Source organism: Mobula birostris, chromosome 25 (assembly GCF_030028105.1).
Source record: "Mobula birostris isolate sMobBir1 chromosome 25, sMobBir1.hap1, whole genome shotgun sequence".
NCBI classification, from domain to species: Eukaryota; Metazoa; Chordata; class Chondrichthyes; order Myliobatiformes; family Myliobatidae; genus Mobula; species Mobula birostris.
In genome coordinates, this window is record NC_092394.1 from 19,500,830 (window position 1) to 19,522,673 (window position 21,844).

The 21,844-nt window shown below is 38.9% G+C and overlaps 1 protein-coding gene across 1 annotated transcript in view; it reads left to right on the forward strand.

Annotated features, from left to right (window-relative positions):
- The window catches only part of LOC140187855 (carboxypeptidase D-like), a 79,096-nt gene that overhangs the window by 31,322 nt on the left and 25,930 nt on the right, over window positions 1-21,844 (forward strand). The window contains exons 3-12 of the mRNA XM_072243652.1: window positions 1,121-1,263; window positions 3,427-3,596; window positions 5,696-6,057; window positions 7,464-7,655; window positions 8,445-8,612; window positions 10,379-10,488; window positions 13,562-13,664; window positions 17,155-17,297; window positions 19,559-19,728; window positions 20,740-21,042. Of these exons, the coding sequence (XP_072099753.1) occupies window positions 1,121-1,263; window positions 3,427-3,596; window positions 5,696-6,057; window positions 7,464-7,655; window positions 8,445-8,612; window positions 10,379-10,488; window positions 13,562-13,664; window positions 17,155-17,297; window positions 19,559-19,728; window positions 20,740-21,042 (1,864 nt within the window). The remainder of the gene's footprint in view (window positions 1-1,120; window positions 1,264-3,426; window positions 3,597-5,695; window positions 6,058-7,463; window positions 7,656-8,444; window positions 8,613-10,378; window positions 10,489-13,561; window positions 13,665-17,154; window positions 17,298-19,558; window positions 19,729-20,739; window positions 21,043-21,844) is intronic.

Below are 21,844 nucleotides of genomic sequence, written 5' to 3' on the forward strand. Positions count from 1 at the left end.
ACAGCGCAATACAGGCCCTTCGGCCCACAGAGTTGTGCCGAACATGTCCCTACCTTAGAAATTACTAGGCTCACCTATAGCCCTCTATTTTACTAAGCTCCATGTACCTATCTAAAAGTCTCTTAAAAGACCCTGTCGTATCCGCGTCCACCACCGTTGCCGGCAGCCCATTCCATGCACTCACCACTCTCTGAGTGATAACTTACCGCTGACATCTCCTCTGTACCTACTACCCAGCACCTTAAACCTGTGTCTTCTTATGGCAACCATTTCAGCCCTGGGAAAAAGCCTCTGACTATCCACACGATCAATGCCTCTCATCATCTTATATACCTCTATCAAGTCACCTCTCATCCTCCATCGCTCCAAGGAGAAAAGGCCATGTTCACTCAACCTATTCTCATAAGGCATGCTCCCCAATCCAGGCAACATCCTTGTAAATCTCCTCTGCACTCTTTCTGTGGCTTCCACATGTATGATGAAACATACAGTAATGCATTAAATTTGCTGGTGGCCATTTGCAAGTTTCACCACATTCCTGGGAATAACATTGCATGTCCATATTCATAATTCATGTGTGTTTGGCATGTGGGAGAAAATCAGAGCACCTGGAGGCAACTCATGATCACAAGGAGAGTGTACAACTTCCTTAAAGACAAAGGTTGGAATTGAACCTTGATCTTGCACCTGGCTCTGTAAAGCATTACAATAACCACTGTACTATTGTGCTGGCTATGATACTGATATGACTGATGTCAGTGTCGTGTGTGCAATGATTTGATCTGTATGGACTGTATGCAAGAGAGGTCATTCACTGTACATTGGGCAATTTACTAATTTATGATTGCTTTGATTGCTGAACAATCTTTAGGTTGAACTTTTCACTGTAAGCGTGAGCTTAAAATATATTTGAATAACTGTTATAGCCACCAGCTACTTTTAGCGCCTGCAAGTCTAAACATTGTAAATGCAGCTTAAAAATAGTACCTTAGGATGTGCCATAGTGAAACTGAGAAAATATTCCCCAAGGTAGGAAATATTATTTATCAATCTAAATTGTTTTGTACTACTTAGTCAACATGGAGGTTATATGACGTCTAATTTAACCCATGTCTTGCAGGTGGCATGCAGGACTACAATTATTTGTATGGAGAATGCTTTGAAATCACACTGGAACTCTCCTGCTGTAAATACCCAGTTGCCTCTGCACTAAAAGAAGAATGGAACAACAACCGTGACTCACTTCTAAGTCTAATGGAGCAGGTATTCCAAGAGAAAATGTGATGAAGAAATGATATGTTAATTGCTTTAAGAAGAGTACCTTGCATGTAGATTGAGAGAGACTATTTCATGGTAAGGAAGGAACGAGTTGTAGAAGGAGAGGGTATTCCATTGAAGGGAGAAGATTAAAATAAAACTCTAAAGCAAATAATGAATTGAAGCAGCAAAAGAAAGAAAGTTATAGAAACCACAGGATAGATATTCTTTTTGATACAGCGTTGAGGTCCAGGCGTAGCGTTTGCCATTCCCTCTTGTCAAAAGTCAGTTAATACAGGAACCAGTATGATTTTGAGAAATTAGTAAGTAACTTAAAATGTACCCATTAAACCATCTGTATATTATAAGCAGTTAGTGGGGAAACATTTGAATCTGTCAAGAATTCAAACTAAATTTTCATACAAAGGCATCAAAAGAAGTTTTAGAATATTACTTTTTCCAGTTGTTTTTACCAAGGAAGCCGAGAAGTTTATATGAAGAAGGTGGTCATGTACAAGATTGAAACATAGAAAATAAATACAGGGAAAATGAACATTGAAGAGAAATAGTAAATCACTCGTCCAAGTAGGATATATCTTAGGTTTCTGATAAAGCATTAATGGAAATAGAAAAACAATCTCTTAATCCTCATTAGATGCAGGAGTGTGCCTGAGGACTAAAAAGTTACTACTGTTGTGCTATTATGTTCAAAAAGGAAAGTGGATAAATGACAGGTTAATCAAGGAAAGTCAGCTTGGATTTAAAATAAAATCATGTCTGGCAAATGATTAAATTCTTTGCATAATAGAGTAGATGGATCAGAGCATTATAATAGATAGTATGTGTGTGTGTTTTATCTAAGGTAAAGGCTTTCACTGATGTATCATACAGGATACTTAAAATGGAAGCTAATGAGATTAATAAAAAATATGTCAAGTATATAAAACTGGTGTCATGACAAATAGCAAAGAATGGCGGTGGATAAATGTTCCTCAAAATGGTTTGTTGTGCTGTTTCCCCAAAGATCAAATATAGATTAATTACTGTTTGTGATTTTCATAAACCTCTTGTTACTTCTATACAGAAGCTGTGTAATAACATTTGCAGAAGGGATTAAGTTGGTGGATCATGCTGAGGATAGTTATAAGATTCATCGTGGCGTAATGCTCAAAATGAAAGATGGAGTTCAGTAAAGCAACCTGTGAACTTGAGCATATTTGTGAGGGCCAGTCTCAGAGGGCAATCTATTATAAATGATACAAATTTGGAAAATGCATGTAAGCAGAATTGCTGCCATTGTATTCAGTTCCTTAAAGGTGACGTAAGTGGTGCACGTTAGCTAAGGTTGTAAACATTTTGTTTCTGAGCTTCATAAATTCACGGGTTAGGCCTCAGTTGGACTCTGAATGTTTCTGGATTTCAGAAAAGACTTATCCCTTCGGATAGATATAGAAAAGATGCAGGATGCTATCAAGATGGAAGACTTCAGTAGAAGAAACAATCAAAAAATATTAGGACTGTTCAGGGAGGGATAGGAGATGACAAACATAATGTGATGGAGAAAGATTATCCCCACTGGTGGGTTGTCAATAACTAGATGTATTGAATTTAAAAACCTGTGGCAAAATATCTAGATAGGAGGTGAATTTTTTTAATGTGTTGGGAACTGGAATTCTCTGCTTGCTGATGTAATGGAATTGGATTCCATAAGCTATGTAATATTTGGACAGGCATTCATGGGTGAGCATGCAGATTTAGGAACACAATTAGTTTATAGTTTCAAACAGTGCTGTTCTGTCAGCAAGCTTATATGGATGCAGTGGAATGAAAGGCTTTACTCTGTGTTCTGTTTTTCTGATCTTGTAGTGCATTTCAGGTCTCTGTGATGGACCAAAGCACTTCATAAAATAATATCTTCCAGTATAGGTAATAACTTTTTATGTATCACAGCTGAAAATTTTAATTATGCGGTAATTTCTGATGTACCATTTGTCTTCCACATATTCTTTATCTTTATCCAATAGATCTCTGAACTCTGCTGATGATTAGATTTCATTCACTGCTAAGCAATTTGTGCTTGGAGCATTTAATTTTTCCGAGTATTTTGAATAACTGATTATTTTCTACCAAATGTCAATTGCAATTGGAATTTCTGCTTGTATTTTGCAGGTTCACATTGGTATTGCAGGAATTGTCACAGATGCTGTTTTTGGCTCAGGAATTTCTGATGCAGTCATTGTGGTTGCTGGCATTGATCACAATATCACTACAGGGAAGTTTGGTGACTTCCACAGATTGCTTGTACCCGGATTCTACAATATAACAGTTGTTGCACGAGGGTAAGGAGTTTAACCCAGGCAAATTTCCTTGAATCTGTGAATATAGATCTATGCCAGATAAAGCAATAAGGTGATTCCACTTAGGAGGGGGCCACTGTATTCAAATTAGTTCCGTAGGGTTAAATTCAAATTCAGCCTTCAATCCCATATTTTATTTTCTTTGTTATCGTAGGATGAGGGAGGGTAGATGCTTGGCATGGACTCAGTGAGCTGAAAGGGCTTGTTACCATACTGTAGCTCTGACCCTGAACAATTAATTGTGGAGCACACATAACAGTCATAGTCGTAGTCATACTTTATTGATCCCGGGGGAAATTGGTTTTCGTTACAGTTGCACCATAAATAATAAATAGTAATAGAACCATAAATAGTTAAATAGTAATATGTAAATTATGCCAGTAAATTATTAAATAAGTCCAGGACCAGCCTATTGGTTCAGGGTGTCTGACCCTCCCAGGGAGGAGTTGTAAAGTTTGATGGCCACAGGCAGGAATGACTTCCTGTGATGCTGATTCCTGCAACTAATGATTTTATTAGTTTCATTATCCATTATTTGTGTGCAGGATCCTATGACACTGATTCTTCTAAGAACTGGTATTTGTGCTGATGTATGGGTGGAGAAGAGGCGATGCCTTTTTTGGGGAGAGTTACTGGCATTTAAACAATTGCAGGAACTCGGCATAAAAATAGTTTGCTATGCACCTGCACATCAACTGTACAATTCAGCTTTGACAGTCAAATATGCTAATATTTATGTTTTGTATTGTTCTTCCAAATAGTTGAGATGAAGCATATAATGATTTAAAAAATATATGTCTGCTGCTTTGTATACACCAGCAAGGGAACACTGCTTTTTATCCCTTCTGAAATCTGTCATTATGTCCTAATGAATTGCAGTAGATTCTGGTTACTAGGGCCATTGGTTAATTAGGGCAGCCACTTATTTGGGACAATTCCTAAAGAACGAAAGCCAATCAAGAGAATAGCCAGGATTCCCTTCATTTATTTAAGACACTGTGCCACTTAATTGTGACAGGAGACTGTTGAACAGTTTCTAACTAGTGTCAGTAGTGTGCACTTCTGTGGCTATTGGACACTTCACCGTGCTGAAAGCAAGCAGTTTTCCAACAGCGTCAGTCGCATGTACTTGCGTTCAAAAAGCAGTATTTTTTGCCACTGATGGTTGGCAAAAAATAAGCAGTTCAGAAGTATTTTGCACACTGCAGTTTCAATCATTCAGGCTTGGAGATGATAGAAATGGCCGGGAGTAAAAATAAAATCATTTTACTACTTCAGGTTAGGAACTACAAAGAATTTGAAGGCATCAACACTAATGTTACAATAAAAACGAAGATTTGGGAGATGCAATTGTCGAAAACATTGTATGAAGTCAGTCCATTAGCTGCACTGGCTTTGTTCATTTACAGTCAATCAAAAGAACATGTCAGCATACACTGGAAAATCATACTTTAATAGTACTGTAGTAGTATTGGTTGTGTTCTAATTTTTTCTATATTTCATTTTAATATATACCTTTGTAATTTGTTACTCAGTTAAGCATTGGCTTGTCTTTTTTTTTAATACCTTTTTAAATTATTTCCATGAAACTTTGAGTAATTGGGAGAGCAACTTAATTGGGCCAGAATGTACTGGTCCTGATATGTCCTAATTAACCGGAATCTTCTGCATTTGTGTGATGTATGTTCCAAAAAAATATAGCGTTACTCTAGTCGGCACATTTTGTAATCTCCCAAAGTAAACAACATGAAGTTTGATACTTTTCCAAAATAAAATTTATCTTTGAACACACGATGCTGTAAAGCTACATGGTTACTGTTTATATCTCATGGAGCAAAACATCAACTGAGCACTGTTTATCTTTTTTTAATCTTTCAAATATGCGCAGCTTTGGTATTGACTTGAATAAGTTACCAGCCAAGCAACTTGGTGTGAATTAACATGTTTGAACTCGAAATCCAATAAATTTGCATTGGGTCTTAAACCAGCACAATTTTCAGGGTTGTTTGGTTACTTTTTTATGAAATCATAATAGATTTATAATTATTTATTGTAAAAGAACATTTCTTGTATCTTCACAGTTACATCCCTGTCACTGTCTTCGATGTTGAGGTGCTAGAGGGTCCAGCCACACAGCTTAATTTCACACTCCAGTCTTTAGCAACTGCAGCTAATCATACTATCGAGGCTGTCACTCCAACCGTGGCAAGCTCTACTGAATTCAAGACACAAAACATATCAGAAATGGAAAATGAACAGCAGTCGAACACTATTGAGCCTGAGAACTTCAGACATCATAATTATATAGATATGGAGATCCTATTGAGAAAATATGCAACTGAATATCCCACAATCACGAGACTCTATACCATTGGGAAATCAGTGAAGCAAAGGAATTTGTACGTCATGGAAATCTCGGACAATGCAGGCGTCCATGAAATGGGTATAGTTACAAAAAGATAGTACAAAATCTACTTGACGTGCATCTAGGTTTCAAAGCTGAAAATGAATGTTCTGTAATCCCCTATTCCCAAGTCTTAATTGTTTTGAGAGCTAGGATTTTATTGTCCCATTTGTGATTGGAAGTTACTCCATAAAATAATTTTTTTTCCTCAAGCTTACATAACTTGGTATTTTTCTATAGGAATAAATGGTTTTGATGAAAGTTCTCCACATTTGTGAAATGGTCTTTGAGAGTTTTGGGTACTGGAGAAAATAGTAGAGCTGTGATATCAAATGCTCACTATATGAGGAGTTTTGTGGAAGAGACAGGATTGAAAATTTTGTCCAGTTCAGTTTTGTTCCAAGAACATAACCAGAAAGCCAGATAAAAATTTTCAAAAGACATTAGTGAAAATAGAACAAAAATATTTGGTACATGAAATGAGAACTTAAAATAGAAACTAGTATGTTAGTATGGTTGTGATTGATTAACAGATCAGGTTTGCACAGCTTTTGCCAGTGGTGCCTCAAAGATGATTACAGTACTGTGTTCTAAGCTATTTATTACTTAGACCAGTGACTTGGTTGAAAATACAATGCAATGCTAACAGCTTGAGGATACAAAACTAGATGGAGAAGGGAGCTGCAAAGAGTGTGCAGAGTGTCTGCAAGTGAATATGGGAAAGTGCTTTCTACCTTTACTGAGCTGATGCAACCTAGATTGATTCCTGGGGTGAGGAGGTTACAAGATAATAAAACTCTGCCAACTACAGAACAGTTTTAGAAGAATGAGAGGTGATGTTAATGTAAGTTTTTGAAAGCAATTGGTGATGTGGAGAATGTTCCTTCCAAGCTGGAAAGTCTATAATCTTGAAGTGTATAATTCCTTGTCAGTTGGTCAGAGGAGAAATTTGATAACTTGGGAGGCTGCAAATCTTTTTGGGATTCTTAATCTTTAAAGACTGGGGTTTGGTCATTAAAATACTTGAGACTGAGAATAATTTTGTTTTTGATTTTGAGGGGTTTAAGATTATAGGGCAGAAAAGTGACTTTGGATCATGGGGTAATCCTTGTTCTCAGTGAACAGCGGTGCAAGATGCTGTGGTCATTTGGCCCATTTCTTTTGGATCTACAGCATTTAGGAGTTAGTTGATGTGTTTGGGATAGTGCTAGCTATAAACATTAGTTCCTACTTGAAACTCTTTGCCAGCATGATATACCCTCATGTCTTGGATGACAGATGAATATCACTCTTTGCCGGGAGCCAAATTTGCATGCAATTTTATTGCTATATTGCATAATTTGCCTGTGCATTAATTTACAAAATCAATGTTGTAATATGTTGAGTCAGTGATCTTTAGAAGGAAGTATTAACTGAATTTAGTTAAATAATTTCTGTCTATCCAGGTGAACCTGAATTCAAATACATTGGAAACATGCATGGGAATGAAGTAGTAGGTCGTGAACTTCTCTTGAATCTAATCGAATACCTCTGTAATAATTATGGATTGGATCCTGAAGTGACTGATTTGGTGAATAAAACCAGAATCCACATCATGCCTTCCATGAATCCCGACGGATATGAAGCTTCAGTAGAAGGTGATTATTTTAGCATTGAATTAGAAGACGATAGATTTTGAAAGAATGTTCAGTAAAATGTGTCCTGGGTGAGACCAATCAAATAATCTTTTCCTGGTGTTCTGGTGGTTGATTTCAAAATATGTCCTGCAGTAACCACTTATTTTTCTATACTTGGTTTGTTTAAACTTATTTATTATTTTATTTATTAATACAGCGCAGAGAACCACGCTGCCTCTTGAGGACAAAAGATCATATGTTCACGGATCTGTTAATGTCTGCTTTCTGATTTGAGTCATAAAGGTTGTTTCTTCCCCAATTATATAATTGAGTTGCTATAACTTCCCCTCTCCAGCAAAATGTATTATGCATGTTAGGTAATGTTAGAATGCCTCATTACAAAGCTTTATGTTCAGCATTTCTATGCAACTAATTATTATGCAAGAATGTGCCCAAGTAGAATGAATTTAAGAACATGAATTTTCAAAAAATATAAATACTTAAATCATCGGTCAAACGTGTGACTTGATCTTATACTTAAAATCTGATAGCATTGAACCTCCAAGGGTCTCTTGAAAAACAGTCTGTGCTCTGCTGATTCCAAGTGATTCGTCTTTCCAGTAAACAAAAGAATACATTTTCTATATGTCATCCTTTTCCAAAATGCTAGTGTGTTCTGTTGATCTACAGATTACATTAGTATCATGTTTTAGAGAACTTTACTTAACAATATACATAATGTGAAAGTTTCCCTGTTTCTTGTGATATGCCTTGCATGCTTCTAAAATACACACTTGCTTTTGTTTTCAGGGGATGCGAGTGGTGTGGTTGGTAGAAACAACAGTAACAACTTTGATCTGAATCGCAACTTTCCTGATCAATTCTTTCAAATCACTGACCCGCAACAGCCTGAGACATTAGCTGTGATGGATTGGTTGAGCAGGATTCCTTTTGTATTGTCTGCTAATTTACATGGAGGTTGGTACTACTTCTCCTTGGGTCAAGTTGGGTTTAATTTGTTATCATTTATTGGACATTTTGAGTAATCGGTAAGATGATGAAATGGCATAACTTCAGTCAATGTCGGAACAAAACTATTTATCTTTCACCTTTTCTTCCTATGTTGAAGTAACTGAGTCTTAACTCTTAAATAGTTAGGATCCTGCCTTAATGACCTATCATTGAGATCTGAATCTTGACAGTGGGTGTCAGTATCTTTTCCTTAACTTAAATGGAGGGACAGGAAAAGCACACCAACAGGCACAAGAATTAGGAGCAGCAGTAGATCACTTTCCCCTTGAGCCTGGTCTGACATTTTATAAGAATGTGGTTAGTGTAATTGCGACCTGCTGCCCGCTAAGGTAATCTTTCATCACCGAATCAAAAGTCTATGTACCCTTCCCTTAAAGATATTTAAGATTTTTCTTTTGCTGCTTTTTGAGGAAAAGATTTGAAAGACTCAAGAGCTTCTAAGCATTAGGAAAGAAATCAATGAGGCCATCTTAAATACCTCTTTTTAGCAGTAATACCTAGTTCCAAATGCTCCCACCAGTGGAAATATCTACCCAACATTTACCCTGACAAGACATCTCAGAATGTTGTATCTTTCAACCAAGTCTTGAAGGAGATGAGAGTTGATGAGCAGGTTTTAATTTTCTATAATTCCTAAGATTTTGGTGAAGTTTAATCAGATTGGAAAATATCACATGTAACCCCATTATTCAGTGAGTGAGGCCTCCATTGGTCAGGTTTGACCGTGAATGTTGCTTCCTAGCTATCAAGATGCGCAAGCCTGGGCAGTACGATATGGAGAGCAAGCTGTTGCCCATGTAGAAAGCACCCCCTCTCCACACATCTGATGAACCCAAAGGAATGGCAGAGACCGATATGGTTTGGTACCAGCAGCATCCCAGGAGTTGCCAATCAGCATTGAACTCAATGTAGGACTGCCTTAAGGACTCCAGCTCTGGATTCTTCCTCGGGTGTTTACTCCCGAAACCTTCCCGATGTGTGGGTATAGCCACAAGGCAGCAGAGGTCTCCACCTTTTAGATGAGCTGCCAACCACAGCTAATGAGCCCCATCTGATCAAAGCAACTGGTTTTAAGGCACAAGTAACCTGCCTTTGCCCCTTCTCCTGTCAGTTGAAACGGTTCTTCCGGGCTTAGTAGTTAAGCCACACGTGAAGGCCAGGAGCTGGACTTGGTTGTCAGAGGCTATATGAGGCTCATACCATTGAGAGCATTTAATAGGTAGTGGGAGTTTATCCCCATTACCACCACTGACTATAATAACATTAAGGAACCTGAGAAAACGAAGCAGAAAAAAATAGCCAGGCCTTGCAGAAGTGATGATAGAGAATTATTGCAAGCAGGTTGGCAGAAGTTTGGAACTTTTTTCTGTGAAGGGTAAATTGATGCTTAATCAATTGGAAATTTCCAATATGGTTATTTTTGTAAATCATGATGTTGAGTGTGAATCTTAATCTGAAATTTACAGAAGATCATGTGATACGGGGCTTAGGCATGTTTATGGAGATAAAGTACAGGGCATTACTATATCGAAATACAAACAGTACTTCTCTGCAACTATAGGAGAAAAAGTTTACTGTATAAAATTCAGGCAAATGTATGAACATGTTTTCTTAGAAAATTTGAGGAAACTTGTGACAATGTTGTATACTTTCATGTATCTCACCAGTATATCAGAACACTTTCAAAAATGAGTGACTGTGCTCTTTATTAGGTTCCCTAGTGGTGAATTACCCTTATGATGATGATCCAGATGGCAAAGAAAGGTACAGTCAGTCACCAGATGATGCTGTCTTTCGCCAGTTGGCACTTTCTTTTGCCAAGGTATTTGATTTAATACTGTTACTAAATTAATGCAAAGCTTTAATTTGATTCCTAAGTGTTGAATTTTAAAAATTGTGCTAGATGTTTTGTCATACATTATGATGTTGTAATCTTATTGATACTAATCTCTCAAGTTAGGACTTGCAGTTTTGAGTTAGCCCTCAAAGCCCTAATCTTTCAGAAATACAGCTACCTGTACTTTTAACACTTATGTGAGCTAGGCTTCATGACTCTGTGGTAGAGAATTCCAAAGATTCATTACCCTCTGAAAATAAATTTCTGTGTGCCCCAGTTTTAAGTGGTCAGCACTTTCTCTTGAAACTGTCTTTTCATTCGAGATGCTTCCATTTCCAATTATTGAAAGCACCTCAACATCAACTCCTCATGTACCTTTCAGCTTCTTGAATGTTTTGAAAAGACCACCACTTATTCTTAATGCCAAAGAATACAGATCTGACCTCTTTTGCTTCGCATGATAGGGCACCCCAGGAAATGGTCAGATGAATATCCTTCTGACTGCCTTTAATGCTACTGTAGCCTTTATTAAGTAAGGCACCCAAAACTGTATGCAGTACTCCAGAAATGGCTTCAGTAACATCCTATATGTTTCTAACCCGTATTTCTTAACTCCATCCCATTTATAATGGAGGGCAATTGCTCTCAGAACTACTTGCTACACCTGCCTACTAACTTTGATTCATGCACAAGAACATATAAGTCCCACTCATTTATATTCTTTTTCCATTGTAATTATTCACTTTTTGATAACCTCATACTTTCCACAAACTCTGTTGAATTGCACCTGTCTCTTGCATTTTCTCTCACTATTCCCCCCCCATCAATTCCACACACAATGAACAGCCTCTCCACTATGCTGCAATTGTTGCTACTATGATAAAATTGCTATTTATAGTCTCTATTTATCCCTTGAATTAAATTCTTCCCTCCAATTTTGAATAATAAATTATACTATTTAAATCAATTAATGCTCTCTTAAGCTTGTTGAGATAATGGAAGTACTTGTTAAGTGAAAGCTATTTTATCTTGTTTGTGAAATTGATCAAAGAAAACTGCTTCAGACCACAACTTCACAACAAAAGAGATGTCCACATAGAAACATGAATACAAAGGAGATGTTGATTTAACGTGAAGCATTTCAAATTTTCATAATGTAGATTTTTGCTTCACTTTATTAATAAATATTATGGTAGAATATATAGCTTTATTTTTGTACTTAGAGTTACTTCACTGGTCTTAAATATCTTCAAATGAATCTGTTTTTCCTAAGGAAGACAGAAGAAAATTAGATTAAAGGAGGAAGGAAGAAAACTGTTAGAGATGGTCTTAATTGTGAATGAAATGATGGGAGGCAGTGTTTGTCGAGGGACCGCCTATGAATAAGCTTCGCAAGTTTGTGTGTGTAAAAGGCAGTGGAGAGAATGCATAGGGGAGAGAGGATGAACTGAGATGAAGTTTGAATTGACCACTGATGAGCCCTTCTCTGTGTAGAGTGTCTGAGGGGGCCAGGGTAAAAAGCAGTGAAGCTTTCCAAAACAACTTACTTTGGCTCTTTGTGTAGACAGGATTGTAATCAAAGGGTGAGGTTTGAAGGAAGTTGAAGGGCAATGTCTGCAGAGTGGATATGAATGTCGTGACCTGGGCAGGTCTGGAAAGTAGAAAGCTGTCACCAACCCACAGTCAGGTCCATGGGCTTGAGGGTAATGCTATTAAGATTATGGACGTATGCCGAATAATTTTGTTTTTTGTGTCCCCAGTCAATCACAACTGCCTCCCACTGCCCCCATTAACTGGAAACAAGGGAAAGGGTGAAAGACATGATAACAGAAGAGGGGGTCTTATTGGGGTAAACAAAAGTTTAAGATGAAGTGGTGGGAGTGTAAAATGTAAATAAGAATCAAGTTTATTATTACTGACATGCAATGAAATCACCTACAAACTGTTGCCTGTATCAGAGGTGCTATGGCAGTAAGTGAGGTCTGGAGAATATATAAGGAAAGGTAATCTAGAGTGAGCACTAATCTAAATTTACCCGTGGGATTGAAGTTCAAGGAGATGAGTAGAATCTGCTTCAGTGCAGTTAAATGCTGGAGAAGCTGTTTACCATAAGATTCAGGAGTAATGGAGAACTATATAACTTGTCTCAAAAAATTATAGAGAAGATATTTTTTTAAAGCTGAGCAACCGGTGCAGGCGTCAGCAAAAGCTAATGGAACTATCAGTTTGGTTATGGGCACAACAAAGAGGGAAGTACTTTAGATAAAGCAATTTAAATACAATGGATTCTAGTTCATTTGGCCGTCAATTAATTGGGGCAGTAGCTTATTTAGAACCACTCTTAAAGAACAAAAACCAATCAAGAAAATAGCTGGGATTGCCTTCACTTATTTTGGGCACTGTGCCATATAATTGGAACGGGGGGTTGTTGCCAAACAGTTTGAACTAGTCAGTCACATGCACTTGTGTGGCAAACAGTTTTTAAATGGCGTCAGTTCTGTGTGCTTGTGGTACGTATCTATCTGGGGCGACAGATGCCAATTCAAAAAGCAGGGATTTTTGATATCTTTTTTATTTTGACTTCATGCAGGAAAGTAATGAATGCAGTCCATTATCTGCAGTAGGTGTCTGTGACCATTCTGTTTATTTACAGTCAATCAAAAAGAACACGACAACACGTTGAATGAATTTCTCCATTGATAACTATTTGAAAACTTTTATAGTACTGTAGTAGTATTGGTAGTGTTCTAATTTATTCTGTATTTCATTTCAGTGCATAATTTGCTACTCAGTTAAATGGTAGCTTGTCTTTTTTTAAAATAACTTTTAACTATTTCCATCAAACTTAGGCTGATTGTGGCAGATACTTAACTGGGTCAAAATGTACAGGTCCCAATGTATCCCGTTAACCGGAATCCACTGTAATCAGTAGAATAGGGCACAAAGAACGTATAGAATAAACTGAGCTGGTATGATTAATCTGAGAAAATATCACTGAGGAAGATAATAGCACACATGACAAGTGGCCTTCCAAGTAAATTACTTGATTTTTTTTTAGGAGAATGATGCAATGTATGAAGGTCATCCTTGTGCAAGTACATTTCCTGATGAATATTTTGCCGGAGGAATCACAAATGGTGCAAATTGGTATAATGTACCAGGTAAGATGTGTTTTAAGGTTTTACAACTCTGGAATTCACAACCTTTTTTTTTAAGAAAATTAGAGCTTAGTTTGAGTAAGTAGTTTTACAGCCCCCAGTATTCTGGGTTTGAACCTGAAGTCTAGTGGAGCTGGCATGTTCTTTCTGACTGTGTGCCATTCCCCTTTTGGTATTCCACCTTCCTCCCATATCCTTAAAAGCATGTTGATTGATGGTTATAAACACAAAAGATTCTGCAGATGCTGAAAATGTTGAGCAATATACATAAAATACTGGAAGAATTCAGCAAATCAGGTAGTATCGATTGAGGGGAATAAACAGTCGACATTTCGGGCTGAAACTCTTCGCCAGGTCTTGAAGGGTCTCGGCCCAGTGGTGTATTCCCATCCGTAAATGCTGTCTGACTGATAGTTTGGCTGCAGTAGATTACTGAAATTGATGTACCTTGGGCATATCAGGATAGGGGCATAGGAGAGAGAGAAATTGGGTAATGGATCTCAGGTCAACTCAAATAGTTCTTCCAGTATCATGATAAAATGTGACAAGTAAGTAATGGTCTTTGTTCTAGCTATTGACATACAAATTGGAACCTGAGCTGAGTAAGTTCCTGTAACGTGTTTACAGAACAATATTGGCAATTTCCTTAATTGCTTATCACCAATAATCTAAGTGCCCAAGGCAGATCCTGCCACCACAATATTTTAGTGAAGGACCTACTCCCAAGCCGTTGATGTGCATGTTTTGCATTTCAATTATTTGAAGGTTTTGCCCAAGGGAAATCTGATGACTAAATACTGGACAGCTGCGGGACTAATTAAAGGTTGTCTAACTACTTTGTGTATGATTTAGTGAGTTTGCAGTTGGCGGCTATAAAGCCATCACAAGACATGGTTATTACCATTTTATTAATCTTCATGGTGTAGTTTATTCAGGACAATAGTGTTTAATAAATGGAAGTCACAATTTATTTTAATTAGTGATAATTGTTCCATGACCAGCTTTGTCTGTTGTCAATTAGATGCTAACTGAATTGTGCAAATAATGCAGCCCTATATAATTTAATCTGGAGGAAACTACAGCATGTGGAATGCCTTTGGATCACTCAGAGGAATGTGATAGTTTCTATGCAGTTTGTTTGCACTCATTATTATAAAAATAGCAAGGTAGATCACTGATCCAGGTAGTTAATATGCATATATCCTCTGAAATCAGTCTCATCCATCTCCACAAATTTTCCAGGAGTGCAGTAGTTTAAACTTCATAATCCCAAACTGTATTGCATCCACTGCTACCAACCTTGTAGTTCCCACACCCCGCACTTCCCGTTTCTACCTCCTACCCAAGATCCACAAACTTGCCTGTCCTGGCAGACCTATTGTCTCAGCTTGCTCCTGCCCCACCAAACTCGTTTCTGCATACCTCGACACGGTTTTATCCCCCCTTGTTCAATCCTTCCCTACCTATGTTCATGACACTTCTCACGCTCTTAAACTTTTCCATGATTTTAAGTTCCCTGGCCCCCACCGCTTTATTTTCACCATGGATGTCCAGTCCTTATATACTTCCATCCCCCATCAGGAAAGTCTCGAAGCTCTCCGCTTCTTTTTGAATTCCAGACCTAATCAGTTCCCCTCTACAACCACTCTGCTCCATCTAGCGGAATTAGTCCTTACTCTTAATAATTTCTCCTTTGGCTCCTCCCACTTCCTCCAAACTAAAGGTGTAGCTATGGGCACCCGTATGGGTCCTAGCTATGCCTGCCTTTTTGTTGGCTTTGTGGAACAATCTATGTTCCATGCCTATTCCGGTATCTGTCCCCCACTTTTCCTTCGCTACGTTGATGACTGCATTGGCGCTGCTTCCTGCACGCATACTGAGCTTGTTGACTTTATTAACTTTGCCTCCAACTTTCACCCTGCCCTCAAGTTTACCTGGTCCATTTCCAACACCTCCCTCCCCTTTCCAGATCTTTCTGTCTCTATCTCTGGAGATAGCTTATCCACTGATGTCTATTATAAGCCTACTGACTCTCACAGCTATCTGGACTATTCCTCTTCTCACCCCGTCTCTTGCAAAAATGCCATCCCCTTCTCGCAATTCCTCCGTCGCCGCCGCATCTGCTCTCAGGATGAGGCTTTTCATTCCAGGACAAGGGAGATGTCCTCCTTTTTTAAAGAAAAGGGCTTCCCTTCCTCCAGTATCAACTCTACTCTCAAACGCATCTCCCCCATTTCACGCACATCTGCTCTCACTCCGTCCTCCCACCACTCCACTAGGAATAGGGTTCCCCTGGTCCTCACCTACCACCCCACCAGCCTCCGGGTCCAACATATTATTCTCCATAACTTCCGCCACCTCCAACGGGATCCCACCACTAAGCACATCTTTCCCTCCCCCCTCCCCCCCGGCTTTCTGCAGGGATCACTCCCTACGCGATTCCCTTGTCCGTTCGTCCTCCCTATCCCTCCCCACTGATCTCCCTTCTGGCACTTATCCTTGTAAGCGGAACAAGTGCTACACATGCCCTTACACTTCCTCCCTTACCACCATTCAGAGCCCTAGACAGCCCTTCCAGGTGAGGCGACACTTCACCTGTGAGTCGGCTGGGGTGATATACTGCGTCCGGTGCTCCCGATGTGGCCTTCTATATATTGGCAAGACCTGACGCAGACTGGGAGACCGCTTTGCTGAACACCTATGCTCTGTCCGCCAGAGAAAGCAGGATCTCCCAGCAGCCACACATTTTAATTCCACATCCCATTCTGACATGTCTATCCACGGCCTCCTCTACTGTAAAGATGAAGCCACACTCAGGTTGGAGGAACAACACCTTATATTCCGTCTGGGTAGCCTCCAACCTGATGGCATGAACGTTGACTTCTCAAACTTCCGCTAATGCCCCACCTCCCCCTCGTACCCCATCCGTTATTTATTTTTATACACACATTCTTTCTCTCACTCTCCTTTTTCTCCCTCTGTCCCTCTGACTATACCCCCTGCCCATCCTCTGGGTCCCCCCCCCCCATCTTTCTCCCTGGACCTCCTGTCCCATGATCCTCTCATATCCCCTTTGCCAATCACCTGTCCAGCTCTTGGCTCCATCCCTCCCCCTCCTGTCTTCTCCTATCATTTTGGATCTTCCCCCTCCCCCTCCCACTTTCAAATCTCTTACTAACTCTTCCTTCAGTTAGTCCTGACGAAGGGTCTCGGCCTGAAACGTCGACTGTACCTCGTCCTAGAGATGCTGCCTGGCCTGCTGCGTTCACCAGCAACTTTGATGTGTGTTGCTTGAATTTCCAGCATCGGCAGAATTCCTGTTGTTTGTATAAGAAATTAGAATTATGTAATTGCATTTTTCCAGTAAAGTGGTGAGGTTGTCTATTGTGTTATATTTTTATTTTTTTTTTTAACCTTGGTGGTTGTTCCTAATTTTGTTTCTATATTAGATTGCTGTTCTGAAACCGCTAAAATATAAATCCTTGTTCCACAGGTGGTATGCAGGACTGGAATTATCTTCATACAAATTGCTTTGAAGTTACTATTGAATTGGGCTGTTTTAAATTCCCCTTCGCTAAAGATCTCCCGAAATATTGGAAGCAAAATAAGAGGTCTCTTCTACAGTTTATAAAACAAGTAGGTTGAATCTTGCATCAGGCAGAAGCTTTTCATTCCTTTGTTTCCTTAAAGCAAGACTGTGATGTCACACTGTCTCTCAGGAAAGGAAATCTGCTATTATCTGGCCTGTTTGTGATCTATCAATACAGACATAACTGTAGTTAATTCCTAATTTGCTTCCTTGGATCAGGAGTAAATCAGAATGGGTCATTAAACATTCATATTGCCACGTTGTGTAACCATTTACTAAAATTTTGTTGCACCCCTCCCTGAGGCGAGAGTTATAAGAATAATTAAAGGATTGGTACGTTGTCAGTACCTGAAGGAATGAAAGGAAGTGACTGCAGAGATGGTGGATGCACTATGTGTAGCTTATCAAAATCTTCTCCAAACAGAAATCCTAGTAGATTGGAAAATCACAAACGTAATACCAATCTGCAGGGAAGGAGGGAACTGAAAAGCAGGTTAACTAACATAATACAGAAAATACTAGATCAGGCACAACACTTTTTGTTATTTATATTTTACTGTACATCTTTGCACTGCTGCAAGACAACATATTTCATGTTATGTAAGCCAATGATAAATGTAATTCTGAAGTGGAATCAGAGTTAATACTTCAGGCTTAGAGCTGTTTGGACAACTTGTTTACCATCTGGCTTTGGGGAAAATGCTGGAATCCAGTATTGAGGTATAAAAAATCCTTAACTAGCGGAAGACAAAGTCAGGGCATGTGGGTCACTTTCAGATTGGCAATCAGCAACTAGTAGGGTGCCACAGGGATTATTGCTGGGGTCTTAACTATTTACATTCCACATTAATGACTTGGACGAAGGGACCAAGTGTCCTATAGCCAAACTTGCAGATCATATCAAGAGGGGCGTGTTAGCAGATTATGAGAGCACTGAGAGGCTGAAAAGGATGGGGAAAAATCCTTCTGGAAGAGTGCAAAAAGCAACTTATAATTCACCAAGAGTGAGACTACAAATGCTGCAGAACATGATGCTTCTGAGAAACAATCTTGCCATGCAGGTGCTGCAAATAAATAGAAAACCTAATTAATTTTAAGGAGCATGAATAGAAAGGTAAAAAAAAGTTTTCATTCAACTTTTTATCATGCTGGTGAGACATCTGAACTACTAGAGTGTTAAGGGGTGTTAGGGGGAGAGTGGGAAAGGAGGATGGGAAGCTGGTACTGAGTCCAAGTTAGAATAAGCTATTATCTGATTGAATGGTGGAGCAGTCTTAAGTGGCTTGCTCCTGCTCCTGTTGAGTCAAACTACCAAAGGAAGAGGAAAGAAGAACTTAAATGGACAGAAGGAAGAGCAGTGATCTAATATAAGAAGTGTATAGGATTGAAGAAAAATACAGGCGTCGCTAGAAATCAAAATAACCAATGATATAGATAAAGTAGTTATCAGAACATCCCGAAAAGTGATTATTTCCATTAATGTTGTAAACACTGAGTGTCTGCACTATTAGGTGCTATTTGGTTGTATTGATGGAGTATTTTGGCTCGATTAAAACCTATGAGTGGCATTGAAATTTATGCGGCACAGTGGCACAGCAGTTAGCACTGCTGCTTCACAACATCAGAGCTGCATGTACCACCCTGCTTTCTTATGTGTAAAGTTCCTCCCTGTGCAGGTGGGCATAGCGGTTGGCAACCTTGCCATATCTTAGCTGTTTTACGAGGCTGAGTTTGCTAGAGCGATGCTGAACCGAGCACAGGTGGAACTCGTGCAAGGAACCAGCCGGATTCGAACCCAGGGCCTCTCACCCTGAAGTCTGGGTGCAGATGCCACTATACCATTGACACAAGTGGCATCTGTGTGATTTGTTCATTCCCCTTGTGAGTGCATGGATTTCCGAAAGATTCTTCAACTTCCTCCCAAGTCTCAAGCATGTGTTGTATGTAAATTGTCTACTGCAAATTACTGCAGTGGGAATGGGACTGAGTGGGATTGCTCTGTTGGGAGACAGGATGGACTCGGTGTTATAATTTTTGTAGCACTGGATGAACATTTCTTGTTCTCTCTGGGGTTTAAAAGAAATTCCTCGGGCTCCATCACTGTTGTGACCACAGCTGTGCTACAGAGTAACTAGTGAAATTCTTGATGTGAAATTAACAATACCAGCAAGATTTTGTTTATTGGTTTGTGCTGAGTTAGCTGCCTTTAGAGAGAGGAACAATGGTGATGCTGAAGTCAGTCTATTCAAGGGAAAGCTGACCTGAATTCTTACTCCTCTGCCTCTGCTTTTGGTTACTATTTTAACAGGTGCACCGAGGTGTGAAGGGATTTGTAATTGATGCCACTAATGGAAAAGGAATTTTCAATGCTACAATCATTGTTGCTGAAGTGAACCATCCGGTGAGGTCTGCTAAAGATGGAGATTACTGGCGTCTGCTTGTTCCCGGTCGCTACAAAATTACTGTGTCAGCTCGAGGGTGAGAAGCGATAAACCACTCATATCTAAATTACTTAAGTTTTTGGCACAAGCACAAAAATACAGAGATGCAGTACTCTCTGGCTACTCTTTGTCAGTAGCTTTCCTGACTGTTCTCTCAAAGGCCTTTTCACAAAATACAGCGGTGTAGTGCGAACCTGTAGAAATTCTCCAGCATTTCATGCAGGGCCAGAGCAAGAGAACAGAGAGCTTGTTTTTAATTGAATTAGTTAAATGTTTCTTTCTGCTTAAAACTGCTGAGTTTTACTTTTTGTTTATTTTTAATAGGCTTTTGATATCTGATATTTGAGCTGCATTCAAAATCATTCTGGTCTGAGGTCTGACAGCCAGCCAAGCCAGAAGCTGTCAGATTTTTCTCTGCTGTTTTGCATACAGGGCTTTCTTGTACTCTGCTACCTATATGATATGGGCCTTTGTCCTACAAGTCCCTGCCACTATATTGATCCTATCCATTAAGGAATGCGTTGATTGTGAACATAAATTGATTGCTGAGCACAAATCAGCAATGAGCCTAGAAAGCTTGTCACTGGGAGGAGGTTCTAGATCAAGATGCTGAAATGTATTTTTGAATTATTTTCTTAAGTGAGTAAAAGATAATTACAACTAGGCATATGATTTTTACAGTTGTATTTCTGAGCTAGAATTTATAGGAATGGTTATGTTACAGTGAATTAAAAATTGTCAAAGGGCTTTTCTGCTGGGGACATCAGTATACTATAAAACACAACCAAACATGTTGCAAGGAAGTGTTCATTTTTAAGGTGCTGTCCATGCTTTAGGTTAATTAAATTTGTAATTTGCAAATATTAAATGTATGTAAAGAAAAATAGTTCATAGTAAGTAACGCTCACATTTTCTTACAATGGCAAATCTTGAAGAGATTAAATGTGTTTGAGCCCAAGAGTTGATTAGCAAATTTCTCACATGAGTCGTACAAAAAATTGAATCCAATTCTGTAACGTATTAATAATTGTGGCCTTATTCTTTGCAGGTATGTCCCAATGACTAAGAATGTGACAGTTGTGGGAGAAGCAGTCGAAGTCAATTTCACCCTTTCACGTGTTGCTGATGGCCATGACAGCAGCCTTGACAAAGTGCTGATCAAGTCCTCAGCAAACCCAGGGCAGGAATTTGAAAAACTTATAAAGAGTTTGTCCTCAGAAAATGGATTGCATGACCTGATTTTGTCTGCATCTGTTGACCTTAATCTCTACCGTTACCATGACTATAAAGACTTGTCTGAAGCTCTTTGTGGGCTACATAGCAACTATCCAGCAATTACGAAATTGACCAGGTAAGTATTGCATTTTTTTCTTTCTGGAACATCCTGCTTAACACTACTTACAAAGTTCTGTATAGCAAAAGAATGGCAGCGAGGGCACTTCAAGCTCAAGTGTCTTCTACTGGGCCATGAATCACGTTAATCTAAGGTTTTTAAGGATCTGGAATAAATTTCAGTTGAAATATAATTTGTTAACAACACCTAATTTTGTAGAGTATTTATTTGCATTTATAATTTTTTAAGTTGCAAAAAAAATGCAGTGAGCTGTTGATGGGCACATGAAAGAAGATGCAAAATTGCAGAGAGAAAGGAGATAGATAGATAGAATTGATCTGTTAGCCAGCATTGATCAGTGGGTTAAATGGCCATGTGTTACAAGTGAGCATATACCTATGGTGCTACTGTAACACTGTTAGCCATTTATTCATTACTTATTAGAAGCTTTTATTCGTTACTTATTAGGAGTTTGCATGAGTTTTATTTTCCACTTGTTAGTTAATCATCTGCCTTTGACCTATTTAGCACCATATGTTCTAAAAATCACAAATAATTCTCTTGTAATTCTTTGAGATTGGAATCGGTAATGTGCAAATCCTTTTGAGAATTATTTGATTAGTTGATATTAGCTCAAAGGTTTCAAAGGTACATTTGATGTCAGAGAAATGTACACAATATACATCCTGAAATACTTATTCTTCACGACCATCCACGAAAACAGAGGCGTGCCCCAAAGAATGAATGACAGGTAAATGTTAGAACCCCAAAGCCCCCCTCAGCCCCCACCACGCATAAGCAGCAGCAAAGCAACGATCCC